Source organism: Canis lupus, chromosome 9 (assembly GCF_003254725.2).
Source record: "Canis lupus dingo isolate Sandy chromosome 9, ASM325472v2, whole genome shotgun sequence".
Lineage (NCBI taxonomy): Eukaryota > Metazoa > Chordata > Mammalia > Carnivora > Canidae > Canis > Canis lupus.
Window position 1 is genome coordinate 37,224,758 of NC_064251.1, and position 27,484 is coordinate 37,252,241.

General features: G+C 37.2%; 1 protein-coding gene across 1 annotated transcript in view; it reads left to right on the forward strand.

The window, feature by feature from the left end:
* APPBP2 (amyloid beta precursor protein binding protein 2) overlaps positions 1–18,076 on the forward strand; it is a 70,278-nt gene extending 52,202 nt beyond the window's left edge. Inside the window, exons 6-13 of the mRNA XM_025439579.3 lie at positions 1,874–1,963; positions 3,536–3,603; positions 3,684–3,789; positions 4,484–4,608; positions 7,908–7,993; positions 9,617–9,807; positions 12,129–12,294; positions 13,514–18,076. Coding sequence (XP_025295364.1) covers positions 1,874–1,963; positions 3,536–3,603; positions 3,684–3,789; positions 4,484–4,608; positions 7,908–7,993; positions 9,617–9,807; positions 12,129–12,294; positions 13,514–13,767 — 1,086 coding nt within the window. The 3' untranslated portion in view covers positions 13,768–18,076. The remainder of the gene's footprint in view (positions 1–1,873; positions 1,964–3,535; positions 3,604–3,683; positions 3,790–4,483; positions 4,609–7,907; positions 7,994–9,616; positions 9,808–12,128; positions 12,295–13,513) is intronic.
* The last annotated feature ends 9,408 nt before the right edge of the window (positions 18,077–27,484 follow it).

The window sequence follows — 27,484 nt, forward strand, 5'->3', positions numbered from 1 at the left end:
ATTTAAAAAAAATAAAATTCTAAAAAAAATTAAAATAAATAAATAAATAAATAAATAAATAAATAAATAAATAAATAAATAAATAAATCTAGATGTTTGTCATTGATGGCTCCAGGAAAGTACACAAATATTGAGGCTATAGTTTGATAAATTATCACCATGTTTTGATATTAGCATGGACCAGGCTATGCTGAGGCAATATAAGCTCCAAAATAGCAGTGACGTAGAAAAATAATTTTATTTCTTACTCATGCTACATCCTGTCTTAGGATGCCTGTGGCTCTGCTTAACATTCTGTTTACACTTTGATCAAAATCCCATGTGATGGAGCATCCTCTATCTAGAAATTACCGGCTTCAGAGCAGAGGCAAAAACATCATGAGGAAGTGCCACTTGCTCTTAGAGCTTTTTCCCAGAAAGTGCACTTTTCACTTCTCATATTTTAATTAATTTTTTAATTGACCAAAGAAATCACATGACCACTGTCATCTTTAATGTGTAAGGGAAGTATATCCTTCCCCAAGGAAGTAAATATTTTAAAGCAGTATCACAGTCTACTACAGTTCTAAAGATTTTAACTTACTATTCTGGAACAAAATCTGCTTATTTAGCATCTTAAAAACAAACCAGGTATTTTGGCCTAAATCACATACATTTCATTTTTTACATCAAAATTGATTCTGAATCTTTTAGGTGGAATGGAAGTGAAGGAAGCTTCCAGAGGAAAACTAATGTTTATTTTTTTAATATTTTCTATTTTTCCTCCCCCCCCCACCCCATTCTTTATGATCCTTTTATAATATTGGGAGTTTTTTTTAAAGATTTTATTTATTTATCTATTTCTTTTTTTTTTTTTAAGATTTTATTTATTCATGAGAGCTACAGGGAGAGAGAGGCAGAGACCTAGGCAGAAGGAGAATCAGCTCCATGTAGGGAGCCCGATGTGGGACTTAGTCCCGGGACTCCAGGATCATGCCCTGAGCTGAAGGCAGACGCTCAACCACTGAGCGACCCAGGTGTCTCTATTTTTTTTTTTTTTTTTTTTTTTTTTGACAGAGCATACGTACACAAGAGAGAACACAAGCAGGGGGAAGGGTAGAGGGAGAAGCACTCTCCCCATTGAGCAAGGAGCTGAGCTTGATCCCAGGATTCTGGCCTAATGCAGATGCTTAACTAACTGAGCCACCAAAACACCCCTATAATATTGTTTTGTTTCTTTGAAACAGTTCTTGTTATCCAAAGTAATTTGTTCTACTCTTTTTTTTTTTTCCCCCTTCCACTAAGTACTAGGAGAGGAAGAACAACATACTATGTTTTTTTCTCCCAGTAGGTACCTAGGTGCTAGCATATTGCCTGGCACTTAACCTCTCTGCACCTCAGTTTCCCATAATAGTATGCATCCCATAGGACTGTTGTGTTAATTAAATGTGTTAATGCATATAAAGGGCTTGGAACAATAGCTCTCACAAAGTAAGCAGTCAACTAAACAGACAGTTGAGATACAAAATAAATATTACAGTAGGGGAAGAAAGTGCAGGAAGTCAAATATAAGGCTGAAACCTGGAAAATAAGTTCTGTGGGTTTAGTTCAGGAAAGAGGAATATATATATAAGGCAGAGGGAACAGTATATGCAAAGGCTTTCTTTGGATAAGAAAGAATGTGCCTCCTAGGTTTCTTTTGTGTCACTTTATTCAAAGGAGTATAACAAACTTAAACTTTCAAGAAAACTGAGTCTCAGAAAATTTTAAGTGTAGATATTTTGTGTGTATCTTTTTTAGGTACTTGAAAGCTTGGAAGAAAGATACATAGTCATTTCATTAAATATTGTCAATTTGATTTATCAGTTTTTGCTCTTTTGTAAATATCTTTTAGGCTTACAAATGGTGCATTGAGGCAATGAAAGAAATCACAGTGGGCTTACCAGTCAAAGTTGTGGTGGATGTTTTAAGACAAGCTTCCAAGGTGAATATAATGTTAAAATTATTAATAAATTATAGGATTTAGCAAGCTTTACATTTGTTGTGTTATTTAACAAGTTAGGTATTGCATGCTTCATGGACTAACAAGGTCTATTTGTTGAGTTTCTGTGGTAAGTTTTAGAAATCTGGTTTCTAAAACTATTTTACATATAGAATTTTATAATTTTCTCATACTCAGAAAACCCTTGAAAAAATAATTTTAATGATTCAGCTCACTGAACTACAGATTGAGGCAGTATTTTGGTGCTATTCTAGTTTGAGTTTGCTTTTGTTTTTCTCACCCATTCCAGCAACCTGAATTCCTCATGCCACAATTGTATGGACTTGATCATTTTTCTCCTAAAGGTTAGCTTAGTTCTAAAGCTTTGATAGTGTTGCAGCCTCACAGTGTCACAACTTCCTGTACTTGACCTGCTGGGTGACACTTGCTTGATATCCCCTTTAATTTCTTCTTATTCTGTAAACAAATGCATTCACTCTTTGAAGCCATTTAGTAATATTTTAAAATTGCTGGCTTGATGTACTTGAGGCTTTAAAGCATTGATGTACTTTTCAAATACATTCTTTCTACCCAGAGGTTTTTTGATTTTGAATATTTTATTTTGGTTGGCTTTAATTATGGAGATTTCAATTAGGAGAAAGATTCTAAAATTATAGTTTTAGAAGAGTAAAATTTCTGTGAAACTAAAGTCATTTTAGACAAGTACATAGCATAACTTCAGAGTCTTATCAGAGCTAGAAGAGGGATATTAATGTATTTTTTAAGTTTTTTTTTAAGATTTTATTTATTTATTTATAAAGAGACACAGAGAGGCAGAGACACAGGCAGAGGGAGAAGCAAGCCCCCCGCAGTGAGCCCAATGTGGGACTCAATCCCAGGACACCAGGATCACACCCTGATCCAAAAGTAGACACTCAACCACTGAGCCACCCAGGCATCCCTATATTTTTAAAGTTTTAAATTAAACATTGGATATGCAGTGATTGTAAATACAGTTTAATATATGTGTAAGATTTATATTTCTATATGCAGATAATATTTAGAGTTTGAAAACTATTTTTATGAATCAAAATATTTTAAGAATAGGAAAACTTGAAATTCTATGCATTTTAAAATTAACAGATGAAAACTAGATAGAACTCTATAACTGGGATATAAATAAGTAACTTAAAAATACTATGTTTAAAAAAAGAAGAAAATACTATATTGAGCGAACCCTCCCCCTACTTATTTATTATATAATCTGGAAGGATGGGAGTATACCAGCTTTGTAAGGTAACTTTGTTATAACAAGTTTGTATTGGCATGAACGTCAAAATTTTAAACTTTATAATTTCTCAGGATATATATAGATCTGTTTATAATAGAATTCTTGAGTACTTGGAAGAGAAGAAATTACAAGAGTGTATATACACACACATACACACACACACACTCATGTATATATATGTTTGAGGATGCTTTTGACCATCATAGTCTGATTATATAATCTGTACTTATTTTAGCACACTAACTGTTTGAGAGTTATTTAATAATTTTTCACTTTATCCTTAGGCTTGTGTTGTAAAACGTGAATTTAAGAAAGCAGAACAGTTAATTAAACATGCAGTGTATTTGGCACGGTAGGTGATTGTTATTAAAAATACCATTTCAAATTGTCTCCCTCTACCTTATATCCTAATGGTTTTATATCTTTTTATAGGGATCATTTTGGATCCAAACACCCAAAATATTCTGATACACTGCTAGATTATGGGTTCTACTTACTCAATGTAGATAATATCTGTCAGTCTGTTGCAATTTATCAGGTATGTTAACAATTATGCTGCTTTTATTTCAACCTGAATTGACTTGCTGCCCTGTATTTGTTTGCGGTATATAACCCACTCTCTAAAAACAACTCTTTTTGACCCCCTCCTCATATATGAGACAACATTCTTTTATTAAATAATATGTAGAAGGACTAGAAGTAAAACGTTTTAGGAGTTAACCATCCAGGAAAAAAATGTTTGGCTTGTGGGCTCATAAATAAGAGTACTTTTCCATTTTTCATTTGCTCAGGTGATGGCTTATCTTCTTTGTTGATTTAGTATAAGTCATTACAGCTGTCTTTGTAATAACAAGGAGGGTTGATAACAATTATTTTAGGCCTTGTATTAGTCACTCTCAGGTAAAGGTGTTACACCATCACTCTAGACAAGGTATCCGTGATGTTTATAGTTCACTTATGAAGAAGGATATAGAGAAAAATACTGATGTGATTTCCAGACATATGAATAATTTTTATTGTGAAACCTTTGCCTTTTAAGTTAGATTCAGTCTTCAGAAAATCAGGCCTTATGGGTAACTTTTATGTTCTCTTGTGATTTCAATATAGGACTTTTGCTTCAAAACTGATGTATTGATATATAGAACATATATTTAAATTACTAGGATGCTTAATATTACTGGGTAATGTTTTCTAAGGATTTATTGTATTAATTATTTTCACGACTCTTTCAGGCAGCCCTTGACATTCGGCAGTCAGTATTTGGTGGCAAAAATATCCATGTAGCAACAGCTCATGAGGACCTGGCTTATTCTTCTTATGTTCACCAGTATAGCTCTGGGAAATTTGACAATGCACTGTAAGTTCCATGTTCCTTTTCAGTGAGCGATTAAATGCCATGGCTATTGTTTTGTTTTTCCTGATGCAATAGTATTTAATGTATTTATGGATTAAATTTGTCTTCCTGGAGCTTTAACAGGATGCCTGTAATGTTCTTGAAGCCATTTAAAATCCTACCAATTGGGGGCAGCCTGGGTGGATCAGTGGTTTAGTGCCACCTTCAGCCCAGGGTGTGATCCTGGAGACCCTGGGATTGAGTCCCACATCAGGTTCCCTGCATGGAGCCTGCTTCTCCCTCTGCCTGTGTCTGTCTGTCTCTCTCTCTCTCTCTCTCTGTGTCTCTCATGAATAAGTTAATAAAATCTTTAAAAATAAAATAAAATCATACCAGTTTATAAGCTGTTCATTTAGATTTTATGTGGTTTAATATTGGGCGTTATATATCTTCATAAGGAATATGGCTTGGGAATCCCTGGGTGGCGCAGCGGTTTGGCGCCTGCCTTTGGCCCAGGGCGCAATCCTGGAGACCCGGGATCGAATCCCATGTCGGGCTCCCGCTGCATGGAGCCTGCTTCTCCCTCTGCCTGTGTCTCTGCCTCTCTCTCTCTCTCTCTCTCTCTCTCTTTCTCTGACTGTCATAAATAAATAAAAAATTTTTAAAAATTAAAAAAAAATAAAAAAGGAATATGGCTTATCTCCTGAATACTTCAGTAATTTTTGAGTAATACAGTAGCCTCTGTATTACTAAACGACAGACTTAATCTAAAAACATTTTGCTCAAAACATGCAGAAATGCTGGATAAAATATAACAATTGTCTTTGTAGATGCATAACTGAGCTTGTAGGAGAGAAAGTAAGTCCCCAAGGGCCATTCATGGACCAAAATCCAGCAGGGTAGACATGAACTATGGTATAAGTGCCCTGGGGTAATGCGAAAGCTTAGAAGTTTTTGTAACTTTGGTTGACAACAGTCCTGGATTTATGAGATAAGGCATTTAGTCCACAGGAAGCAGTGAGTTAGAACTGAAACCTTCATCTGAAGCCAAGATCAAGCCTGCACCCTCAGGGAAGGGGTAAACTAGGAGGAAAAAATTCTCCCACTGACAAGAAAAGGACAAGAAAAGTCATTCATCTCAGGTTGGGCTCTCAATTAAACAAAAATGGAGCCTCGAAACTGAATTTATAACTGCATCATGCATTCAGGAACCCCCAAACTGAGGACAACATTAAAAAGCACTTTGAGACTGCTAGTTCTCCTAAGATGCCTTTTGGGAGAAAATGCAAAACTCTTGGAAATTCTCAACCCAAACCAAACAGATTTCTCATAGATCTAGCTCTACGACTAAGATGAATTCACCATAAAAATGTTTCTGAAATAAAGTAAGGAGATATTTCCTCTATGAGTGAGAATCAGCAGACATAAGGAACAGGATTAGAACCCAAGAATATTGGCTGACAAAGCTTCTTGGTTGATACTATAGAGTAGGCATCCTTAAATGATTAAATATATAAAATTTTATATAAATACATAAAATGGGTTAGCAAACTATGGCCTGCAGGGAAAATAAAGTTTTTATTGTAATATAGCAATACTCATTCACTCATGTGTTGTCTGTGGCTACTTTCAGGCTAGTATGTGGCCCACACAACCTAAAATATTTGTTCTTTGACCCTTTACAGAAAAAAATTTGCTGACCCTGGGATCCCTGGGTGGCTCAGCGGTTTAGCCCCTCCCTGCCTTTGGCCCAGGGCACGATTCTGGAGTCCTGGGATCAAGTCCCGCGTCAGGCTCCCAGTGTGGAGCCTGTTTCTCCCTCCTCCTGTGTCTCTGCCTCTTTCTCTCTCTCTCTCTATCATAAATCAATAAATAAATCTTTAAAAAAAAAATTTTGCTGACCCTGATGTAAAAGAAGGAATCCGTAATATTTTGGAGGGACAATAAGGGGGAGAAAGGGCAGATTTAAAAATAAAACAACTGATACCTGCTACAACCTGGATGAACCTTGAAAACATTCTACCAAGTGAAAGAAGCCAGTCACAAAGGACTACATATCGTATGATTCCACTTATATGAGATGTCCAGAATAGGCAAATCTATAAGAAACAGAAAGTACATTGGTGGTGACCATGGGCTGACAGGGATGGAAGACAATGGAGAGAGAGACTGCTAATGGCCCAGTGTTTCTTTCTAGGGTCATGAAAATACTCTGAAATTGCTTGTAGTGGTGGATACACAATTCTGTGAATATGTTAAAAACCATTGAATTGTACATTTTAGTGGATGAACTGTGTGATATGAATTTTATCTCAGGAAGAGCTGTTACAAAAAATAAAACGTAGTAGCTAGAATTAGAAAATAGTCATTGGCATTAAAACTCAGTAGACAAGTTAAACAGCACATTGGACACAATGAAAGTGACAGTGAACTGGAAAAGAGATCTGAGAAAATCAGTAATTACCTGGTAATGGGGATAGAAGCCTTGGAGTTATTTGAGGGAAACTGATAGATAAAACAGGCAGATAGCTTACCTTCTGTTTGGTGAGATGGGCCAGAAACAAATAACTAGACTTATCAGCTGAGAATACATGCTGTGTGAAAAAGAATAAAGTAAATAAGAGTAAAGAGCCATGGTACATTTTTTAGGGACTTTTGTATAAGCTAGTCTTGGAAAGGCTTTTCATTGAAGAGGGAGCTATGTGGATGGATATTCAGGGGGAGAGTATTCCATTAGAGATGGTAAAGCAAGTGCAAGAGTCCTAGGTGAGAGAGTATGCTTTGCATGTTCAGAAGAAAACTGTGAGGCCTGGGTGGCTGGAAGAGGAGGAAACGTCTGTTTCTGAGGATGGTTGATGAGGTCAGACAGCTAGCTTGGGGAAAGATGGTGAGTCCTGTAGGCTGTGATAACAGCTTCACAGTTTATTCTGTGGGAGATGGAAGTCCAGTGGATGTTTAAAAAGTTCAGTCCAGGAACACCTGGGTGGCCTAGTCGGTTTAGCATCTGCTTTCAGTTTCAGGTTGTGATCCCATGGTCCTGGGGTCGAGGCCTGTGTCAGGCTCCCTGCTCAGAGGGGAGCCTGCTTCTCCCTCTCCCTCTGCCTGCCCTTCTGCTTGTGCTCTCCCTCTGTCAAATAATAAAATCTTAAAAAAAAAAAATTCAGTCCACAACAGATTGGAAATTTAAAAAACAGAAAATAGTACCTTTATCACAGATAGTTTTAGAAATTGCATCAGTATTATAAGTTGTGATTTTTTTTTAAAAATGCAATAATTATTTGCAACTAAAAAGAAATGCCAGAATATATTTATCTGTATTACAGATTTCATGCAGAAAGAGCTATTGGTATCATCACACACATCCTACCTGAAGATCATCTTCTTCTGGCTTCTTCAAAGAGGGTGAAAGGTACCTTTTGTAATTAGTCTCCAATATGTGTGTGTGTGTGTGTGTGTGTGTTTTAGATTTGCTGTTAATTGTAATAGATGTCGTATTGTGTATTTTAATGTTATATGGTTTATTTTTTTGTTATATGGTTTAAAATAGGGGTATTTGTTTATTTCTTTGGGTAATAGCATAGGATTAGATTATATCTGCGTATTACTAAAATAGCCAAGTCACTGATTTAAAGTATCTGCCTGCAAATCTACTTACAATTTCCAGTGGTTCATAATAAAAGGTTCGCTTCTCTCATATAGCATTGTTAGTAAGCCAAAGTATCTTTTATGCCTTTTTTTCTTCCTTCCTTCCTCCCACCCCCTTTTCCTCTCTGTCATGCCTTCATTTGTTCATTTCTTTTTGATGAAAAAAAGAATAACACATGATTATTGCACAGTAACCTGAGTTGTTCACATACCTTCAGCTTTAGTGCAGAATTTTGAAACTACCCTTTCTGTCAGGTTACCCTTAATGTCGCAAGGCTCTTACCAAATACTACTTTCTTCTTATTTTAACTTTTCTTCTAATGATTACCAAAGTGCTTTCACTTAAAAAGTATTTATTTTGCCAACATGATTGGGTGACTCATTTGGTAATTCCACACATGTTGGAGAAGTTTAACCTTAATTCTGGAACTGGTTCTTTTCCCTCCTCTAGGTTTGCATTTTTAAGTTACACAAGTAATACATAGTTGATATAAAAATTAAAAGTTAGAAAAGAGAAAATAATAAATCATCTGAAATCCCACCAATCCAGATTCAGCATTTTGGTGAATATTTTTTAGACTTTTTGCCTCCAAATAATGAAATGAACGAATGAATTTTTTTAGGTTATATTCTGCTTTTTTGACTTAATACATTATAAACATTTTTTTTCATTGCAGTACATGTGGATTTTTTTTTCCCCTAATGTTTTTAACCTCCCCTCTATTATTGGGCCCTTAGGTTGTTTTTAACCATTTGTTCTTTAAAAATGCTACAGTGAAAAAAATTTTTTTAAAAATGCTACAGTGAACTAAACTTATTCTTTTGTGCATATGGACAATTTTCCTAGAATAAAATTACCTCATAAAAGAATATGTATTTTTAAGACTTTAAATGGAATTTGAAAGTCTTATATGTGACTTTGAAATTGCACTGTCTTCTTGCCTGATTCGGTTGGTCAAGTGAGTGGGAGGAAACCAGTTCTTTTAGTTGTATTTGGTTAAAGGTTATATTTGATAGAGTATGGTTTCAAAATGTTCAACAGTGCTTAGGTACTCCTTGACACAGTTTCATAACTTTAAATTTTTGCCTTTGCCTGCTTACATTGCTTTAAATAAGAAATTCACATCAGCAAAATATAATAGTCCACTAAAGCAGAAATTCTGCAAAATATTTGATGTATACCATTGTTTTTCTTACATTTGAAGTCATTATACTATGCCAAGTAGAATGACCCCCAAAAGTATACTTTTTCATTAATGTGGAATTCATTTTTACCAGTTCTAAACCATAACCACAATCATTTATAGAATTTAATTTTAAATCATATGCTCTGATTAGCTTTGATAGATGGTTGGAAGTATGCTAATTTTATTGCTTTCTTAATCAGCTCTTATTTTAGAGGAGATTGCAATTGACTGTCATAATAAAGAAACTGAACAGAGGCTGCTTCAAGAAGCTCATGATTTGCACCTGTCTTCACTCCAACTAGCTAAAAAAGCTTTTGGAGAATTTAATGTACAGACTGCAAAACACTATGGAAACCTTGGAAGACTTTACCAGTCAATGAGAAAATTTAAGGTAGAAGCACGTTTTACTATCTTTTTTCTCTCAGTAAATAATTTCAGGTAATAAAGTACAATCTTAAATAATACATCTTCAGTAATCTGAACTAATAGAGTATACATATTTTTTTTAAAGATTTTATTTATTTTTTTTTTATTTATTTTTTTTTTTTTAATTTTTTATTTATTTATGATAGGCACACAGTGAGAGAGAGAGAGGCAGAGACACAGGCAGAGGGAGAAGCAGGCTCCATGCACCGGGAGCCTGACGTGGGATTCGATCCCGGGTCTCCAGGATCGCGCCCTGGGCCAAAGGCAGGCGCCAAACCGCTGCGCCACCCAGGGATCCCTTTAAAGATTTTATTTATTCATGAGAGACACAGAGAGAGAGGCAGAGACACAGGCAGAGGGAGAAGCAGGCTCCATGCAGGGAGCCCGATGTGGGACTTGATCCGGGGACTCCATGATCATGGCCTGGGCCGAAGGCAGGTGCTCAACTGCTAAGCCACCCAGGCATCCCAAAGTATATATATATATGTTATACTCCTACCTTATTCCACAATAGAATTGAGAAAATAGAGTATAAAACAACAGTCAAAATATAAATAAAATTCAAAATCCAAACCATGGAAAAATAAGACGTAATATCAAAACATAAAGCTAAAATGGCTATTATAATTAGACTTAAAACATAGCTGTTAGCGTGGCACCTGTCTGGTTCAGTCAAAAGAGCATGTGACTCTTGATCTCAAGGCCATGAGTTCAAGCCCTACATTGGGTATAGAGATTCCTTAAATAAATAAAAGCCTAAAAACAGAAAACCAGGGGCACCTGGGTAGCTCAGTTGGTTAAACATCCAGCTCTTGGTTTCAGCTCAGATCAGGTCATGATTTCATAGGTTGTGAGATTGAACCCGTGGTCCGGGCTTCCACTCAGTGGGGAGTCTGCTTAAAGATTCTCTCCCTCTGTTCCCCCTCACCCCAACTGGTACACGTGCACTTACAGTCTCTCTCTTTCTTTCACTTGCTCTAAAATTAAATCTTCAAACAACAAAAACATAGTGTTATGGGCAGCCCGGGTGGCTCAGCGGTTTAGCGCCGTCTTCAGTCCAGGGCATGATCCTAGAGACCCCAGATCGGGTCCCACGTCGGGACGTCTCCCTCTGCCTGTGTCTCTGCCTCTCTCTCTCTCTCTCTTTCTCTCTCTCTCTCTCTCTCATGAGTAAATAAATAAAATCTTAAAAAAAAAAAAAATAGTGTTAGCTATGTTAAGTATAGCCCTTAGCGAGGGCACCTTGATGACTCAGTAAAGAGTCTGCCTTCAGCTCAGGTCATGATCCCAGGGTCCTGGGATCGAGCCCTGTGTCTGGCTCCCTGCTCAGCATCGAGTCTGCTTCTCCCTCTGTCCCTTCTCCAGCTCATGTGCTCTCTTGCTCTCGCTCACTCGCTCTCTTTCTCTCTCAAAGAAATAAAATCTTAAAAAAAAAAAAAATGTGTTAGCCCTTAGCATAATGTCTGGCATATGGTAGGTATGCAAGAAATGTCAGATATCACAAGTATTATTATTATTTTTTAAGATTTTATTTATTTATTAGAGACGGGGGAAGAGAGAGAGGCGGAGACACAGGCAGAGGAAGAAACAGGCTCCACATAGGGAGCCTGACATAGGACTTGATCCCAGGTCTCCAGGATCATGCCCTGGGCTGAAGGCAGCACTAAACCACTAAGCCACCAGGGCTACCCACAAGTATTAATTGTAGTGATAAAAATTTAACTAAATTAGTTCTCCTTTAAAATTTTGGGTTATAAATTATTAATATTGTTCATTTTAGGGTTACAATAAGGAAAGGATGAGAGTCACTACCTAAGACATTCTTTTTCACCTAAAAATCCATCTACATATCCCTCAACCTGAGTTTTGTTTGTTGGAATAAAAATTGTCAGAATTTGAAAAAATAAAGCGTTAACCTATGTAATTGAACATTTTATAGTATGGAGTTTCTTAACAAGGTTCAATTAAATTTTGGAGGATGATAACAAATAATTTTCATTTTAGAAAGTTATGATGTTCGTTTCTTCTAACAACTTATTATTACCAGGACAAATTTTCTCGTTTTTGGCATAGAACATAGTTACTATCGTGAGCTTATATGTATAGCTTCCCAAACAAGTAATGCGTCCCTTAGGCAACTTTTCGATTAACATAGTATGTCCTCTGATCTGATCATCTTATGCCATCCATGCCTTTGCATTTAGAGTAGTCTTACTCATTGTGTAAGAATTGTTTATATAAAAAATAGTATAATCTAATGGCTAATACAGCTTAATTATTTTTCAGGAAGCTGAAGAAATGCATATCAAAGCAATTCAGATAAAAGAGCAACTTCTTGGTCAGGAAGATTATGAAGTAGCCCTTTCAGTGGGACATCTGGCTTCTTTATACAATTACGACATGAATCAGTATGAAAATGCTGAGAAACTTTATTTGCGATCAATAGCAATTGGTATGTTATTTTAAAATTTTCTTAGTCAAAAAAAATAAAATTTTCTTAATTGATTAAAAATCAACATGTCAACATATCTTATATGTTGTGTAAGGGAAGTGTAATTACTAAGACTTAAATGACTTTAAAGCTGCTAAGGATATCCAGAAGCCACTCCAAGATCATCTGAAACATTTTGCTAAAGATGATTTATTGATGTTGAAGCTAGTAGTAAGAAGTATAACAGTTTAGGCAGAGTTACAAGTATAAGCAAAAGCAGTTATTGTAAACTAATTATGTAATTACTACTCCCTCCACTTCCCTTCTTCTGACTTTGACATCATAGATGAGGTCTACCTGTTTTTGAACTTGATACCAGTGGAATCATACAATGTATGTTTTTACATGTTCAGTTTCTTTTGGTGAACATGAATTGTGAAATGCATTTGTGTTGTTCCATATCACTATCACTTATTAATTTCCAGTGCTATATAATATTTTTTGGATTAATATATCATTATTTATCCATTCTACTGTTAATGGATATTTAGAACATTTGGATTGTTTCCATTTCAGGCCTATTATAAAATAAGATACTGTAGTCCTCATCTAATGTGCCTGTTAAAATTTTTCCCTGTTCTTGGGATTCCTGGCTGGCTCAGTTGGTAGAGCATGTAACTCTTGATTTCAGGGTCATGGGTTTGAGCCCCATGTTGGGGGTAGAGTTTACTTTAAAAATTCCTTATTTTTATATTGAATTGTCTGTCATTCCTTATTGGTTTGCAGAATGTCTTTATACACTATGGATGCAGCAAGCCCTTTGTCGGTTATGTGTGCTGCAGATAGGTAATGAGACACAGGTGGAGGGAGAAACAGGCTCCCTGCAAGGAGCCTGATGCAGGACTCAATCCCAGGACCCTGGGATCATGATGTGAGCCAAAGGTAGAGGCTCAACTACTGAGCCACCCAGGTGCCTTCTGCTGCTTGTTTCTAAATGGTGCCTTTAAAAGAACAGAAGTTCTTATTTCTCATGTAATCAAATATATTTATCTTGTCTGTGGGTACCCAATCTCATTAGTTTCTCACTTATCTTAGGGAATAAAATGAAACCACTCTATATTTTAAAAATTGAACTTATGTTGTCTTTTAAGAACCTCTTGAAAAAAAAAAGAACCTCTTGTTTCATTGTTTGAGCTTTCTTTCTCTCTTTTTTGTGCATGTGTGTGTGTGTTACTTTCAGGGAAGAAACTGTTTGGTGAAGGCTACAGTGGACTAGAATATGATTACCGAGGTCTCATTAAACTTTACAACTCCATTGGAAATTATGAGAAAGTTTTTGAGTATCACAATGTTCTGTCTAACTGGAACCGGTTACGAGATCGTCAGTATTCGGTGACCGATGCCCTTGAAGATGTCAACACCAGCCCCCAATCCACAGAAGAAGTGGTACAGTCCTTCTTGATTTCTCAGAATGTTGAGGGACCGAGCTGCTGAGGGAGGACCTCAGTTAACTAATTTACCTTTTCCCAGATTCCAGGGAATTCATACTGTGAAATCAATACCATGTTGTTTTTTAGGGCTGGAATTTGCATTGAAACACTGGTCCAGTCCACTGACCCTATTTGGGTGATCCCTATCTTGCAGAGTGTCTGTAGGAATAAGCATATATTCAGTTATATTCAGCATGTACCGCATGTATAAGTAGTCTGGCCCATATTTTCAACTTAGTAGAATAAACAACAGGAAATCTTTTTTTTTTTTTTCATTTAAAAAAAAATAATTCATTTTGCAGAAGCCTGAAAAGAACCCCTAAATAAAACTATTTAAGAGTTTAAAAGAGTTGCATTCTTATTATGTAAGGATGATTTTAACAACTTTTTAACATATTCTTCCTTGTGGAGGTATTCAATACTGTATCGTAAAGAAATTTTATGGGGAAAATCTTTATATGCAGTATAGAAAAGTTCACACAGTACTAGTAGAAGAGGGACATCCTGACTTAGGTTTGGTTACCTTACCCAGAGAAGTGGATACAACCACTCTAGAGCTCTATTACAAGGGAAGGATTGTCAGATTCATCTGAACTGGACCAGTGTTGATCTGTAAGTAATAGAAAAGCTGACAAACCAGCAGTTTTATTAACCCTTTGGTTGTTTCAGGGTTTTTTGGTACAATGCAAGATGCTCTGATAGCGTTTGCTCTTAGGACCAGGAGGACCTAAAAAGGACCAGCCTAATGTAGAAAGGGGTTATTGGACCAGAGGCTTTAGGTTATTATTTTAGCCCCTGCATATACTTTTATCAGTAGAATGTTTCATTTAGATGTATAATGGAAAATAATAATGCAAAAATTATATTCATGTAATTAGACACCAAACTAGGGAAATTTGGCAACTTCAGTGGCATATCTTTAGTCAGTGTGCACAGATGGCAATGCCATAAGCAAGTCTATAAATATCTGCTGCAACCATCCCCCTCATTTTAAATGTTTCCCTAATAATCAATGCAATTAACAAGTATATTGGCTAAGAGTCATGAAATAGTTCATGGGTGGCAATTTAAGTTTACTGTATGGTTTGTGGGGATTAATGGAAAAATGAATGTCCAAAAGAAGCAAGTCTTCTTAGAGAGCCTTCATTTTTATGGTAAATAATAATACAGCTGAGTCATTTTATTTGAAATTCAAGAGTCAAATGCAGAGATCCCCTAATTATATATCTATTTCACTAACTTATCTTCCTGTTTATTGGGTTTTGATTTTTTTAATCTTAAACCGGTCAGGTTATTTAATGTTGAGGTAATTAATATTCAAATTTGGAAAGTTGCAACATGTAGCGATTCAAGAAACAGAAAGGTCTTTTGCTGTTACCTCAATTCTTACTATAGTGGCCTATTTGGTGCTTCTATAGTTAAGAATCAGGGTTTCCCCCCTATTTTCAGGGGTTCATGATTTGGCTGTTAGAGATGTTGCTCTTGGCTAATGCTTGGAGTAGTCTGTGGGTGAATGGATGTGTGTTGAATTTTGGTTTTCTTTTAACATGCACGTTGGGATTAGAGTGGGGAAGAAATCTAAACTGCCACATTGAGTACAGAAAAAATTATTTGGAGATTTCAGGTAAATTTGATTTTAAACACTTTTTTGAACTTTGCAAACCTAATCTTGTTTAAAACTGTTATTTACAGTCTTTTTAGTTATGAGCCAGTGTTTTTAAGTCCCCAGGAGGGTACTGACTACTGGGGGAGGCACATAAAGAGATGAAGCAAGCCTAGATCCTAATATTATAACTATGATTTCAAAACCTGGGTTTATTCCTCAAATTGAATTATTTTCTTTTTAATTTTAAGAAGAGTACATTGGCACACCTGCACCTCCCCTCCCAGTTCAAAGCCTAATGCCAAGAGGCACGTCTTTATTAATTACCAAATAGTCTGTGTGACCGAGGACTGACATTTATTAAGTTACTCAGCTCTATCCTCATGGGCCTATATATTTAATACCTCCAAAGATATTTTCAGGATAGGCTTTGTATACTTTTGTTGGTTATTTAGAGTCCTGTGGTATGTTTGTGGTATAGGAATGTCATGGTAAATTGTTTTTCAATAAATATTTTGAAACTTACGTTTCCATATGAAGTTTTTTTTTTTTTTTAATCAATCTGTATCTCTTGGTTTTGTGCACATATAGCATTTCCTAGGATAAAACCAAGCAAATGATTTAAGGCCTCATCCTCTCTTAATTCAGTTTGAACTCAACCTAGCTCACACTCAATGATAAAGCAACATGATATTTAGAAGCCTAAGATCACAGGGTGATATTGTTAAGTGGCAGCCAGTTTTTCTAAAAAAAAAAGTTAGTTTCCCTATACCAGTGTTTTAATGTAGTTTTCTGTAAATCCATACAATTGGATTTAATGCAAACACTGTAGGCTGAGAAAAGAGATTGACAGCCTGTTAATGATAGAACAAACAGTATGCTGTTAATTCTGGTTCTGATGAAGGATAATACCTTAATTTTTTTTTAAGTGTGAGATTTTTCCTTTTCCTAGGGATGCTTAGGGTCATTTAGAGAGGTGAATGTCACCGTGCTTTATGGGGTTAAAAAGAATCTCGAAGAAAAGAGTAAAATTTACCTCACAATAACCAATAGCTTGCACAAACTTTTCACATATGGTGGGGTAGGTGTAAGGAAGCCTAGACCAACTTAAAGATTTTTCTGGAACTTCAACAAAATAATGTTAAATAAGGGGTCTTTGGTCTCATCCTTCCCTGACTTTGATTTCTTCTCTCTTACCCAGTCTTTTTTCTAAAGTTTGGTGCTACTCAAATTGGGTGCATCAGGGGGCTCTGTAATACTCCTGTGCCACACAGATAGTCCTACATCCAGTGTAATAGAACCAATTGGGCTTTTTAGACCACAGTTTTTATGGGTCCCCAAAGCCCACTTTGCCCAAAGCTCTAGGACCCTTATCACCATCAAAGCTCTGTCTCTGCTTGGTTAAAAACAAACTCAGTGTTGTCTGTAATAATCCTTGTGCAAGTATGCGCTCATTTGTGAAAAAGGATTTGACAAAGGCCTTCAATCCTAGCCTGTTTGGGAAGAATTCATAATGTTGTGAAAATTAAGTACAGAGGCTGCTACCTTATAAATAAATGAGAGTGCCATTTGGGGGCTCCTTGCATGCAAACAGAGTGCTGAACAGTAAACACACCTAAAATATGACTAAAGCTTTTGGCCATACTTTACAAATTGAAACAATAGTTTGCTTAGTAGCAGGTATTCTTAACTGCCACTTGGTCTTTATTTTTTTTCCCCCAGAATTTGTAGCCTTGCTGATTGCAAATTGTTCCTTTTCTGGATGACAAAGTTACTACTGGAAAAATACTTATTTATATAAGTACAAACTTTTTTAAGAGTTTTATTTTTGCTTCAAATATTAATGTATATATTTCACCTCTTGGCTTTGGAGGACCTCAGTTCTTGCTAGGAAAAAAAATTTTTTTAATCTGACATTTGGATTAATCTCCAGCTTGAACACTAGTAGTTGTATTGTCCACAAATCTCAGGAATGTGTTAGGCAGAAAACTGGTTTTAACCCTGTTGGTGATCTGAAGGAGTGTGCTTTAGGATTTATTAAATAATACTATTCTTTAATTGCAATCCTAGGTATCTATAGCATGAGTGGCCTTAGTGAGTTTGTTGAAGTGCACATTTTTTTTCAAAAGTAAAATTTAAGATTAAAAATATATGCTATATTATAGATATCTAGAAAACCTGGTTTGTGGTGCACAAGTTAAGTGTTGGATCACTAAATAATTGTTGCAGGTACCATTTGTGTAACATTACTCATTTCTGTATATTCCTTTTATGGAAAGATGTTGCCATGGTAACTAAAACTTTTCAATTTAGTTCTACTTTTATGATGTGAATGAATGCTACATTTTATTAAATATTACCAAGTCAGTACTATTTTTATACTTTATTAAGCGACAGGGGATTTTAGTTTAATAGGCTCAAGAGCTCTTAATGAAACAAATTACTAACAATTCTTTACATGAAAATCCCCACTAATAGTGCCACAGTAATTTCTATAGAAATATCTAGGGTCATTGATAGATTTTTTTAAGACAATTCTCCATTGTGTCAGAATGACCTTTCTTATCATCCTTAACACAAACTTGTCGTGCCCATCACTATTTGTAACCATTGAACCATACTAAGTATGTTTGTAACCAGCATTGTGATATATTCTGTACTTGTATTGCTAAAAATGAATTATTGACCTAATAAATATAGTGTTCCTGCATTCACAGTGTGTATTCGTTTCCAATTCAGTTGTGATCATTTTTGGTGGGGACTTGGGATTATTATTGCAACCTGTTTTTATTAGAGAACAGTATGAGAGAAACTTCTAGAACTAGAATAAAAGTGCTCTTGTTCATGAAAAATTAAGAGGTGTGGCAGAGGAGACATATGGTAATGGCATCTAGAGATATGGTGGCTCATGAAAGTACTTTGGAAAAGACAGAGCAGTATAGGGATCCCTGGGTGGCGCAGCGGTTTAGCGCCTGCCTTTGGCCCAGGGCGTGATCCTGGAGACCCGGGATCGAATCCCACATTGGGCTCCCGGTGCATGGAGCCTGCTTCTCCCTCTGCCTGTGTCTCTGCCTCTCTCTCTGTGACTATCATAAATAAATAAATAAAAATTAAAAAAAAAAAGCAGTATATTAATCAGTGGGAGGGTAGTGGTGATTAGTGTCTACAGAAATAATTACCCCATTCTTTTCCCTATGCATCAATCTCAGAACAGCTGAGGCTGGTGCAGAGACCTGGGAAGTTCTGTTGGCAATAGTGGAGAAAACCCTGGGTCTGGATTTGGGTTCCAGCTCTGCCTCTGAGCAGTAGGAATTTGAGATATGTTATTATAAGCCTCTTTGTGTTTCATTTCCTCATATGAATGGTGGGGTCAATGAGATCTTTAAAAAAATCTGCCATGGAAGAGCATGAATCTTAAGCATGTAGAACAGCTAGTGAGGAAATGAAACCAAATCTTAAATTACTATAAAAAAATTAACGTTTAGACAAAATCCCCCTTCACTTGCAGTAGTCAACACTGGTTTCATCTTGCCTGCCACTTGCAGGGACACTGACTTTAAAACTTTTTCCTTTTACATTTCCATGACTCTGAACATGCTATTCTTTTGTATGGAATGCTGTTTTCTGGTAGGAGGAGGCAAGATGGCGGAAGAGTAGGGGTCCTCAATTCATCTGGTCCCACAAACTTACCTAGATAACTTTCAAAACATACTGAACACTTAAGAATTCAACCTGAGATGTAAAGAGAGAACAGCTGGAATGCTACAGAGAGAAAAGTGCTCACTTCTGACAAGGTAGGAAGGCAGGGAAGAAAAAAGGTGGGGGAGGGGAGCCGCGGCAAGCTGGGAAAATCAGCCCAAGAGTGGAGCTACGACAAGCCAGACCAAAAGCCGAGCCCTGGACAAGCATGAACTTTAAAAACCCACACCTGAGTCTTCTCTGACTGTAAAGTGCTCAGCAGGGAGATAGGGCAGAATCGCAGGAGGGGCAGTGAAGCCTCAACATTCCTGGAGGCACAATAAGAATAGGGCTGCCTGGGAGAAAGCTCACCGCAAACTGCGGTCAGATCATGGTAAAGGGCTGGAATGCTGCAACCCTCTGGGGCATTTGGGAGAAGCTGGATGTTTACACAGTGGGGCACCAGAGCTCCCTTTACCCTAGAGCCTGGCATTGGACGGAGGTGGCTGTCCTCTGTTCCCTTCTGGAGAGGCAGACCCTGGGAGGACACAGGACAGCAAGAATTCTCCTGCTACTGGATGCCCTTCAATTTGTGCAGATCAGTGCACCTGCACCTGTCCCCCAGAGCACCTAGGCCAGTGTGGACTGAGAGACTACAATTTGGTATTGCTGGGAGCTCTTGCCTCCGGAGCTAGAGATCTGGACGCCACCATTTGTTTTTCTTCTTTTCCTCTTTCACCTGGGAGAGGCGGGGCCTCTAGAGAACAAAGGTCTCACAGGATAACAGCTCACACTGAGCTCCGCACCTGGCAAAGGTGGGGCATCTCCACCCAGGCACAGACACCTGAGAATCAGCGCAGCAGACCCTGCCCCCAAAAGAACTGCTGGAAGAACGGGAACAGCAAGTTTACCAACCAAGCAGCACTGGAAAGCTCCAGTACTGAGGGAAAATAGTATATAGAACTAGAGGGCTTTTTTCTTACGATTCATTTATATTGCAGGTTAAAATTTTCCAATATTTTTTCTCTTTTCTTGCCTTAACTACAGTATTTTACCTACTCTTTGTTTTTAAGATTTTTCCTTTTTGACTTTCATATTTCTACAATTACATGTCTTAGATATATTCTTCATTACTGGATTCCCTTCAACATAGTCAATTTAATTTTGGTAGATATATGAGTTATGGGTTTTTGTTTTTTGTTTTTTCTGTCTCATTTTGTTTTATAATGGTGGAAATTAGTACCTTCTAACAAACGGACCAAAATACACCCAGAACCAAGTGGAACACCATGTCGGTTCATTCTGTGAGACTATTCCCTCTTCCTTCCCATTCTGCCCCCCTTCTATCTTGTTTCTGTTTTTGTGGTCTATGTTGGGTCCCTATATAAGTTTTGCTGGTTTATATAAATTTGGAATTGAAGCCTCATCTAACATACAGAACAAAATACACTCACCTTCTAGGTCCCCTTGGGGAGAGAACAAAATACACTCACCTTGTAGGTCCCCTTGGGGAGATTATATACTCTTTCTATCACCACTTCCTCACCACCACCCCTTTTTTTTCTTTGTTTTTGTTTTTTTATTCTATTTTTTAACATTTGTTTCTCATTTTAGTGGTCCTTTTGTTTTATTTTGTTCTGTTCTTTTTCTTTTATTTTCTGCCCTCTGATCTCTTTGGAATCATCCAGGGTGTATTTTACTTTGGTCGTGGTTGATATTTCTGACTCTTCTCACTCATACAGCCACTCTACACTGGACAAAATGACTAGAAGTAAGAATTCACCACAAAAGAAAGAACTGGAAGTAATACTCTGTCACAGAATTGCTGGATGTGGATTTAAATAAAATGTCAGAAATACAATTCAGAAGTACAATTATAAAATTGATGGTAGATCTGGAAAAAAACCATAAAGGACTCTAGAGATTCTCTTACTGCAGAATTGAGATCTAATTAGGCCAAAATTGAAAATAACTGAGATGTAGTCTAAACGGGATGCTCCAAACTGCTAGGGTTAATGAGGTGGAAGAGAGAATGAGTGACCTAGAAGACAAGTTAATGGAAAGGAAGGAAGCTGAGGAAGAAAGAGAAAAACAATCAAGAACCCACAAAGAAAGGCTTCAGGAAACAAATAATAGCTTGAGAAGGAATAATATTCGTCTTACAGGGATTCCAGAAGAAGTAGAGAGAGCGAGAGGACCACAAAGTATATTTGAACAAATCATAGCTGAGAACTTCCCTAATTGGGGAGGGAAAGAGACATTCAGATCCAACAGAGAGGACCCCCCAAAAATCAATAAAAACCATTCAACACCTTGACATTTAATAGTGAAACTTGCAAATTTCAAAGATAAACAGAAAATTATTAAAGCAGCTCAGACAAGAGATTCTTAATCTATGTGGGGAGAAATATCAGATCCACAGAGACCTGGCAGGCCAGAAAGGGCTGGCATGATATATATTGGGTATTAAATTAGAAAAACATGCAGCCAAGAATACTTTATCCAGCAAAGCTGTAATTCAGAATAGGAAAGAAAGAGCTTCCAGGATAGATAGAAACTGAAAGAATATGTGACCACCAAACTGGCTCTGCAAGAAATACTAAAGGGGACTCTAAAAGAAAGAGGGAGCCCAAAGAAACAATCCACAAAAACAGGGACTGTATAGGTAATACTATGACATTAAATTTGTATCTTCCAATAGTTACTCTGAACATGAATGGGCTAAATGACCCCATCAAAAGACATAGGGTATCAGACTGGACAAAAAAGCAAGGCCCATCTATATGCTATCTACAAGAGCCTCATTTTAGACCTAAGGACACCTCCAGCCTGAAAATGAAGGGGTGGAGAACCATTTACCATTCAAATGCTCCTCAAAAGAAAGCTGGGGTAGCAATCCCCATATCAGATAAATTAGAGTTTATATCAAAGACTGTAATAAGAGATGGAAAGGGACACTATATCATACTTAAAGGGTCTATCCAACAAGAAGACCTAACAATTATGAATATTTATGTCCCTAATGTGGGAGCAGTCAAGTATATCAATCAATTAATAACCAAAGTAAAGAGGTAATAGATAATACAGTAATAGTAGGAGACTTAAACACAGCACTTTCAGCAAAAGACAGATCTTTTAAGCAGACCATCACTAAAGAAACAAGGGCTTTGAATGATACACTGGACTAAATAGATTTCACAGATATAAACAGAACATTCCATTCTAATGCAACTGAATACACATTCTTCTCAAGTGCACAAGGAACTTTCTCCAGAATAGGCCACATTCTGGGTTACAAATCAGGTCTCAACTGATACCAAAAGATTGAGATTGTTTCCTGCATATCTTTAGACCATAGTGCTCTGAAACTAGAACTCAATCACAAGAAATAATTTGGAAGAAACTCAAACACATGGAGGTTAAAGAGCATCCTACTAAAAGATGGGTCAACCAAGATGAATGGGTCAACCAGGAAATTAGAGAAAAATTAAAAAGATTCGTGGAAATTAATGAAAATGAAAATACAACGGCTCAAAATCTTTGGGATACAGCAAAAGCGGTCCTAAGAGGTAAATACATCGCAATATAAGCCTCCCTAAAAAAAACGTAAAAAACTCATACACAAGCTAACCTCACACCTAAAGGGATTGGAGAAAGAACAGCAAATAAAGCATAAGCCAAGCAGAAGAAGAGAGATAGTAAAGATTAGAGCAGAACTCAATGAAATAGATACCAGAAGAACTGTAGAACAGATCAACAAAACCAGGACTGGTTCCCTGAAAGAATTAATAAGATAAACCCCTGGCCAGCCTTATTAAAAAGAAAAAAGACTCAACAAAATCACAAACAAAAGAGGAGAGATCACAACCAATACCAAGGATATACAAACGAGTTTAAAATCGTATTATGAGCAACCATATGCCAACAAATTAGGCAATCTAGAAGAAATGGATGCATTTCTGGAAACCCACAAATTACCAAAAGTTGGGCAGCCCATGTGGCTCAGCAGTTTAGCACCGCCTTTGGCCCAGGGCCTGATCCTGGAGACCCTGGATCGAGTCCCACATTGGGCTCCCTGCATGGAACCTGCTTCTCCTTCTGCCTGTGTCTCTGCCTCTCTCTCTCTCTGCCTGTCTCTGTCTCTCATGAATAAATGAATAAAATCTTTTTAAAAAATTACCAAAAGTGGAATAGGAAGAAATAGAAAACCTGAACAGGCCAATAACAGCAAGGAAAGTGGAGCAGTCATCAAAAACCTCCCAAGACACAGAAGTCCAGGGGCCAGATGGCTTCCCAAATTCTACCAAACATTAAAGAAGAAATAATACCTATTCTACTAAAGCTGTTTCAAAGGATAGAAAGGGAGGGAATACTTCCAAACTTGTTCTAAGAGGCCAGCATTACCTTGATCCCAAAATCAGACAAAAACCCACCAAAAAGAATTATAAACCAATATCCGTGATGAACATAGAAGCAATAATTCTCACCAAGCTACTAGCCAATAGGATCCAACAGTACATTAAGAGGATTATTCGCCATGACCAAGTGGGATTTATGCCCAGGATACAAGGGTATTTCAACATTTGTAAAACAATCAACATGATAGATCACATCAATAAGAGAACAAACAAGAACCATATGATCCTCTCAATAAATGCAGAGAAAGCATTTGACAAAATACAGTATCCATTCCTGATTAAAACTCTTCAAAGCATAGGGATAGAGGGAACATTCCTCAATATCATAAAAGCCATTTATGAAAAGCCCACAGCAAATATCATTCTCAATGGGGAAAAACTGAGAGCCTTTCCCCTAAGATCAGGAACACGACAGGGATGTCCACTCTCACCACTGCTATTCAACATAGTACTAGAAGTCCTAGCTGCAGCAATCAGGCAACAAAAAGAAATAAAAGGCACTCAAATTGGCAAAGAAGAAGTCAAACTCTCCCTCTGCAGATCACATGATTTTGTATATAGAAAATCCAAAGACTCTACCCCAAGTTTGCTAGAACTCATACAGCCATTCAGTAATGTGGCAGGATGCAAAATCAATGCCCAGAAATCAGTGGCATTTCTATACACTAACAATGAGACTGAAGAAAGAGAAATTAAGGAATCAATCTCATTTACAATTGTACCCAAAACCATAAGATACCTAGGAATAAACAACCAAAGAGGTAAAGGATGTATACTCTAAAAACCACAGAACATTTATGAAAGAAATTGAGGAATACATAAAGAGATGGAAAAACATTCCATGCTCATGGATTGGAAGAATAAATATTGTGAAAATGTCTATGCTACCCAGGGCAATTTACATGTTTCAAGGCAATTCCTATCAAAATACCATAGACTTTCTTCACAGAGTTGGAACAAATAAGATTTGTATGGAATCAGAAAACACCCCAAATAGCCAGAGGAATATTGAAAAAGAAAACCAAAGCTGGGGGTATCACAATGCCTGATTTCAAGCTGTATTGCAAACTTGTGATCATCAAGACAGTATGGTACTGGCACAAAAACAGATACATAGATCAATGGAACAGAATAGAGAACCCACAATTGGACCCTCAACTCTATGGTCAACTCATCTTTGACAAAGCAGAAAAGACTATCCACTGGAACAAGGACAGTCTCTTCAATAAGTGGTGTTGGGAAAATTGAACAGCCACATGCAGAAGAATGGAACTGGACCAATTTCTTACACATACACAAAGATAGACACAAAATGGTTGAAAGATCTAAATGTGAGACAAGAACCCATAAAAATCCTAGAGGAGAACACAAGCAATACCCTTTTTGAACCACAGCAACTCTTGCAGGACACATACATCTATGAAGGCAAGGGAAACAAAAGCAAAAATTAACTATTGGGACTTAATCAAGATTAAAAGCTCTGCACAGTGAAGGAAACAATCAACAAAACTAAAAGACAACCTACAGAATGGGAGAAGATATTTGCAAATGATATATCAGATAAAGGGTTAGTATCCAAGATCTATAAAGAACTTATCAAATTCAATGCCCAAGAAACAATCCAGTCATGAAATAGGCAGAAGACATGAACAGACATTTCTCCAAAGAAGACCTACACATGGCCAACAAGCACATGAGAAAATGCTCCGCATCACTTGCCATCAGGGAAATACAAGTCAAAACCACAATGAGATACCAACTTACACCAGTGAAAATGATGAAACAAGACAGGAAACAACAAATGTTGGAGAGGATGTGGAGAAAGGGGAACCCTCTTGCACTGTTGGTGGGAATGTGAACTAGTACAGCCACTCTGGAAAACTGTGTGGAGGTTCCTAAAAGAGTTAAAAATAAAACTGCCCTACAACCCAGCAATTGCACTACTGGGTATTTACCACAAAGATACGGATGTAGGTGAAACACCAGGACACCTGCACCCCAATGTTCATAACAGCAATGTCCACAATAGCCAAACTGTGGAGTCACGATGTCCTTGGACAGATGAATGGATAAAGATATGGTGTATGTGTATATATATGTGTATATGTGTGTGTGTATATACATATATATGTATATGTATATACACACACACACTGGAATATTACTCAGCCATCAAAAATGATGAATACCCACCATTTGCTTCAATGTGGATGGAACTGGAGGGTATTATGGAGTGAAGTAAGTAAATCAGAGATGAACAATCATCATATGGTTTCACTCATACGTGGAATATAAAAAATAGTGAACGGGATTATAAGGGAAAGGAGGGGGGCAGCCCAGGTGGCTCAGTGGTTTAATGCCAACCTTCAGCCCAGGGCATGATCCTGGAAACCCGGGATCGAGTCCCACGTGGGGCTCCCTGCATGGAGCCTGCTTCTGTCTCTGCCTCTCTGTGTGTGTGTGTGTCTCTCATGGATAAATAAATAAAATCTTCCCAAAAAAGGGGGGGGGGAAGGAGGGGAAACTGAGTGGAGAATAATTGAATAATTAGGGAAACAAACCATGAGAGACTCCTAACTCTGGGAAACAAATAAAGGATTGCAGAAGGGAAGGTAGTTGGGGGGGATAGGGTAGCTGGGAGAAAGGCTTTAAGGAGGGAACTTGATGGGATGAACACCCTTGATGGGTGTTATATGTTGGCAAATTGAATTAAAAAAAATTTTTAATGCCATTTTCTGTCTAAACTCTTACTTATCTGTCAAGCTCAAAGGATGCCTTCCCTGAAACTTTGAGTTGCCTCTTCTTGGTACGTAAGCAGCATTTTATTTAAAGCTTAGTTAAAGCTAGTTATATGATCATATAACTCACAGAATTAAACTAGCTTAGTTAAAACTAGTTATCATATTACTTACAGAATTAAAAATTCCCAGCTTCTAAACATTGCTGATTTGTGCATTTATTTAACAAATTTTATATAGAATTTGCTCTGTAGCAGATACTGTTCTAAATATGTTAACAAACCACACCCACTTACTTTATACACATTTATTTCTACAGTTTGAAAATTCAAGGCAAACTCAAACTCCTCAGGACAGTTATTATCAGAAAAAGCATTGGCAAGAATATAGTGAAGTTGGAAATCTTGTGCATTATTGGTGGGAAGATAAAATGGTGCACCTACTATGGTAAACAGTAAGGGGGTTCAACAAAAAAATTGAAAGTAGAATTACCATGTGATCCAGCAATCCTTCTTAGGGGTATATACTCAAAAGAATTAAAAACAGGATCTCAGACACTTGTATACCTATGTTCATAGCAGCATTATTCATAATAACAAAATGTGGAAACGCAAATGTCCAACAATAGATGGATAACAAAATGTGATATATCTATACAATGCAGTATTATTCATCCTGAGTAATAATATTCAGGAATTATTTTTTTTTAATTTTTTTATTTTATTTATTTATGATAGGCACACAGTGAGAGAGAGAGGCAGAGACACAGGCAGAGGGAGAAGCAGGCTCCATGCACAGGGAGCCCGACGTGGGATTCGATCCCGGGTCTCCAGGATCGCGCCCTGGGCCAAAGGCAGGCGCTAAACCGCTGCGCCACCCAGGGATCCCTGTTCAGGAATTATTATTCCTTAAAGAGGAAGGAATTTCTAACACATGCTACAACATTAAACCTTGAGGGCATTATTCATTGCGTTTGCAAGCCAGACACAAAAGGGAGGGGAGGGTAGAGGAGGGTAGATTGTAAGATTCTACTTACACGATATATGTGGTCGAACTCAGAAAGTAGAATGGTAGTTGTCAGTGCCAGGAGGAGCTGAAAATGGGGATTGGTTTATTAATGGGTAGAGTTTCAGTTTTGCAAGATGAAACAGTTCTGGAGATTCATTATATAATAGATATAATACTACTGAACTGTACACCCTAAGACGATACATTTTATGAGTTGCCACAATTAAAAATTTTAGTACAGGGCAGCCCCGGTGGCGCAGCGCTTTAGCGCCGCCT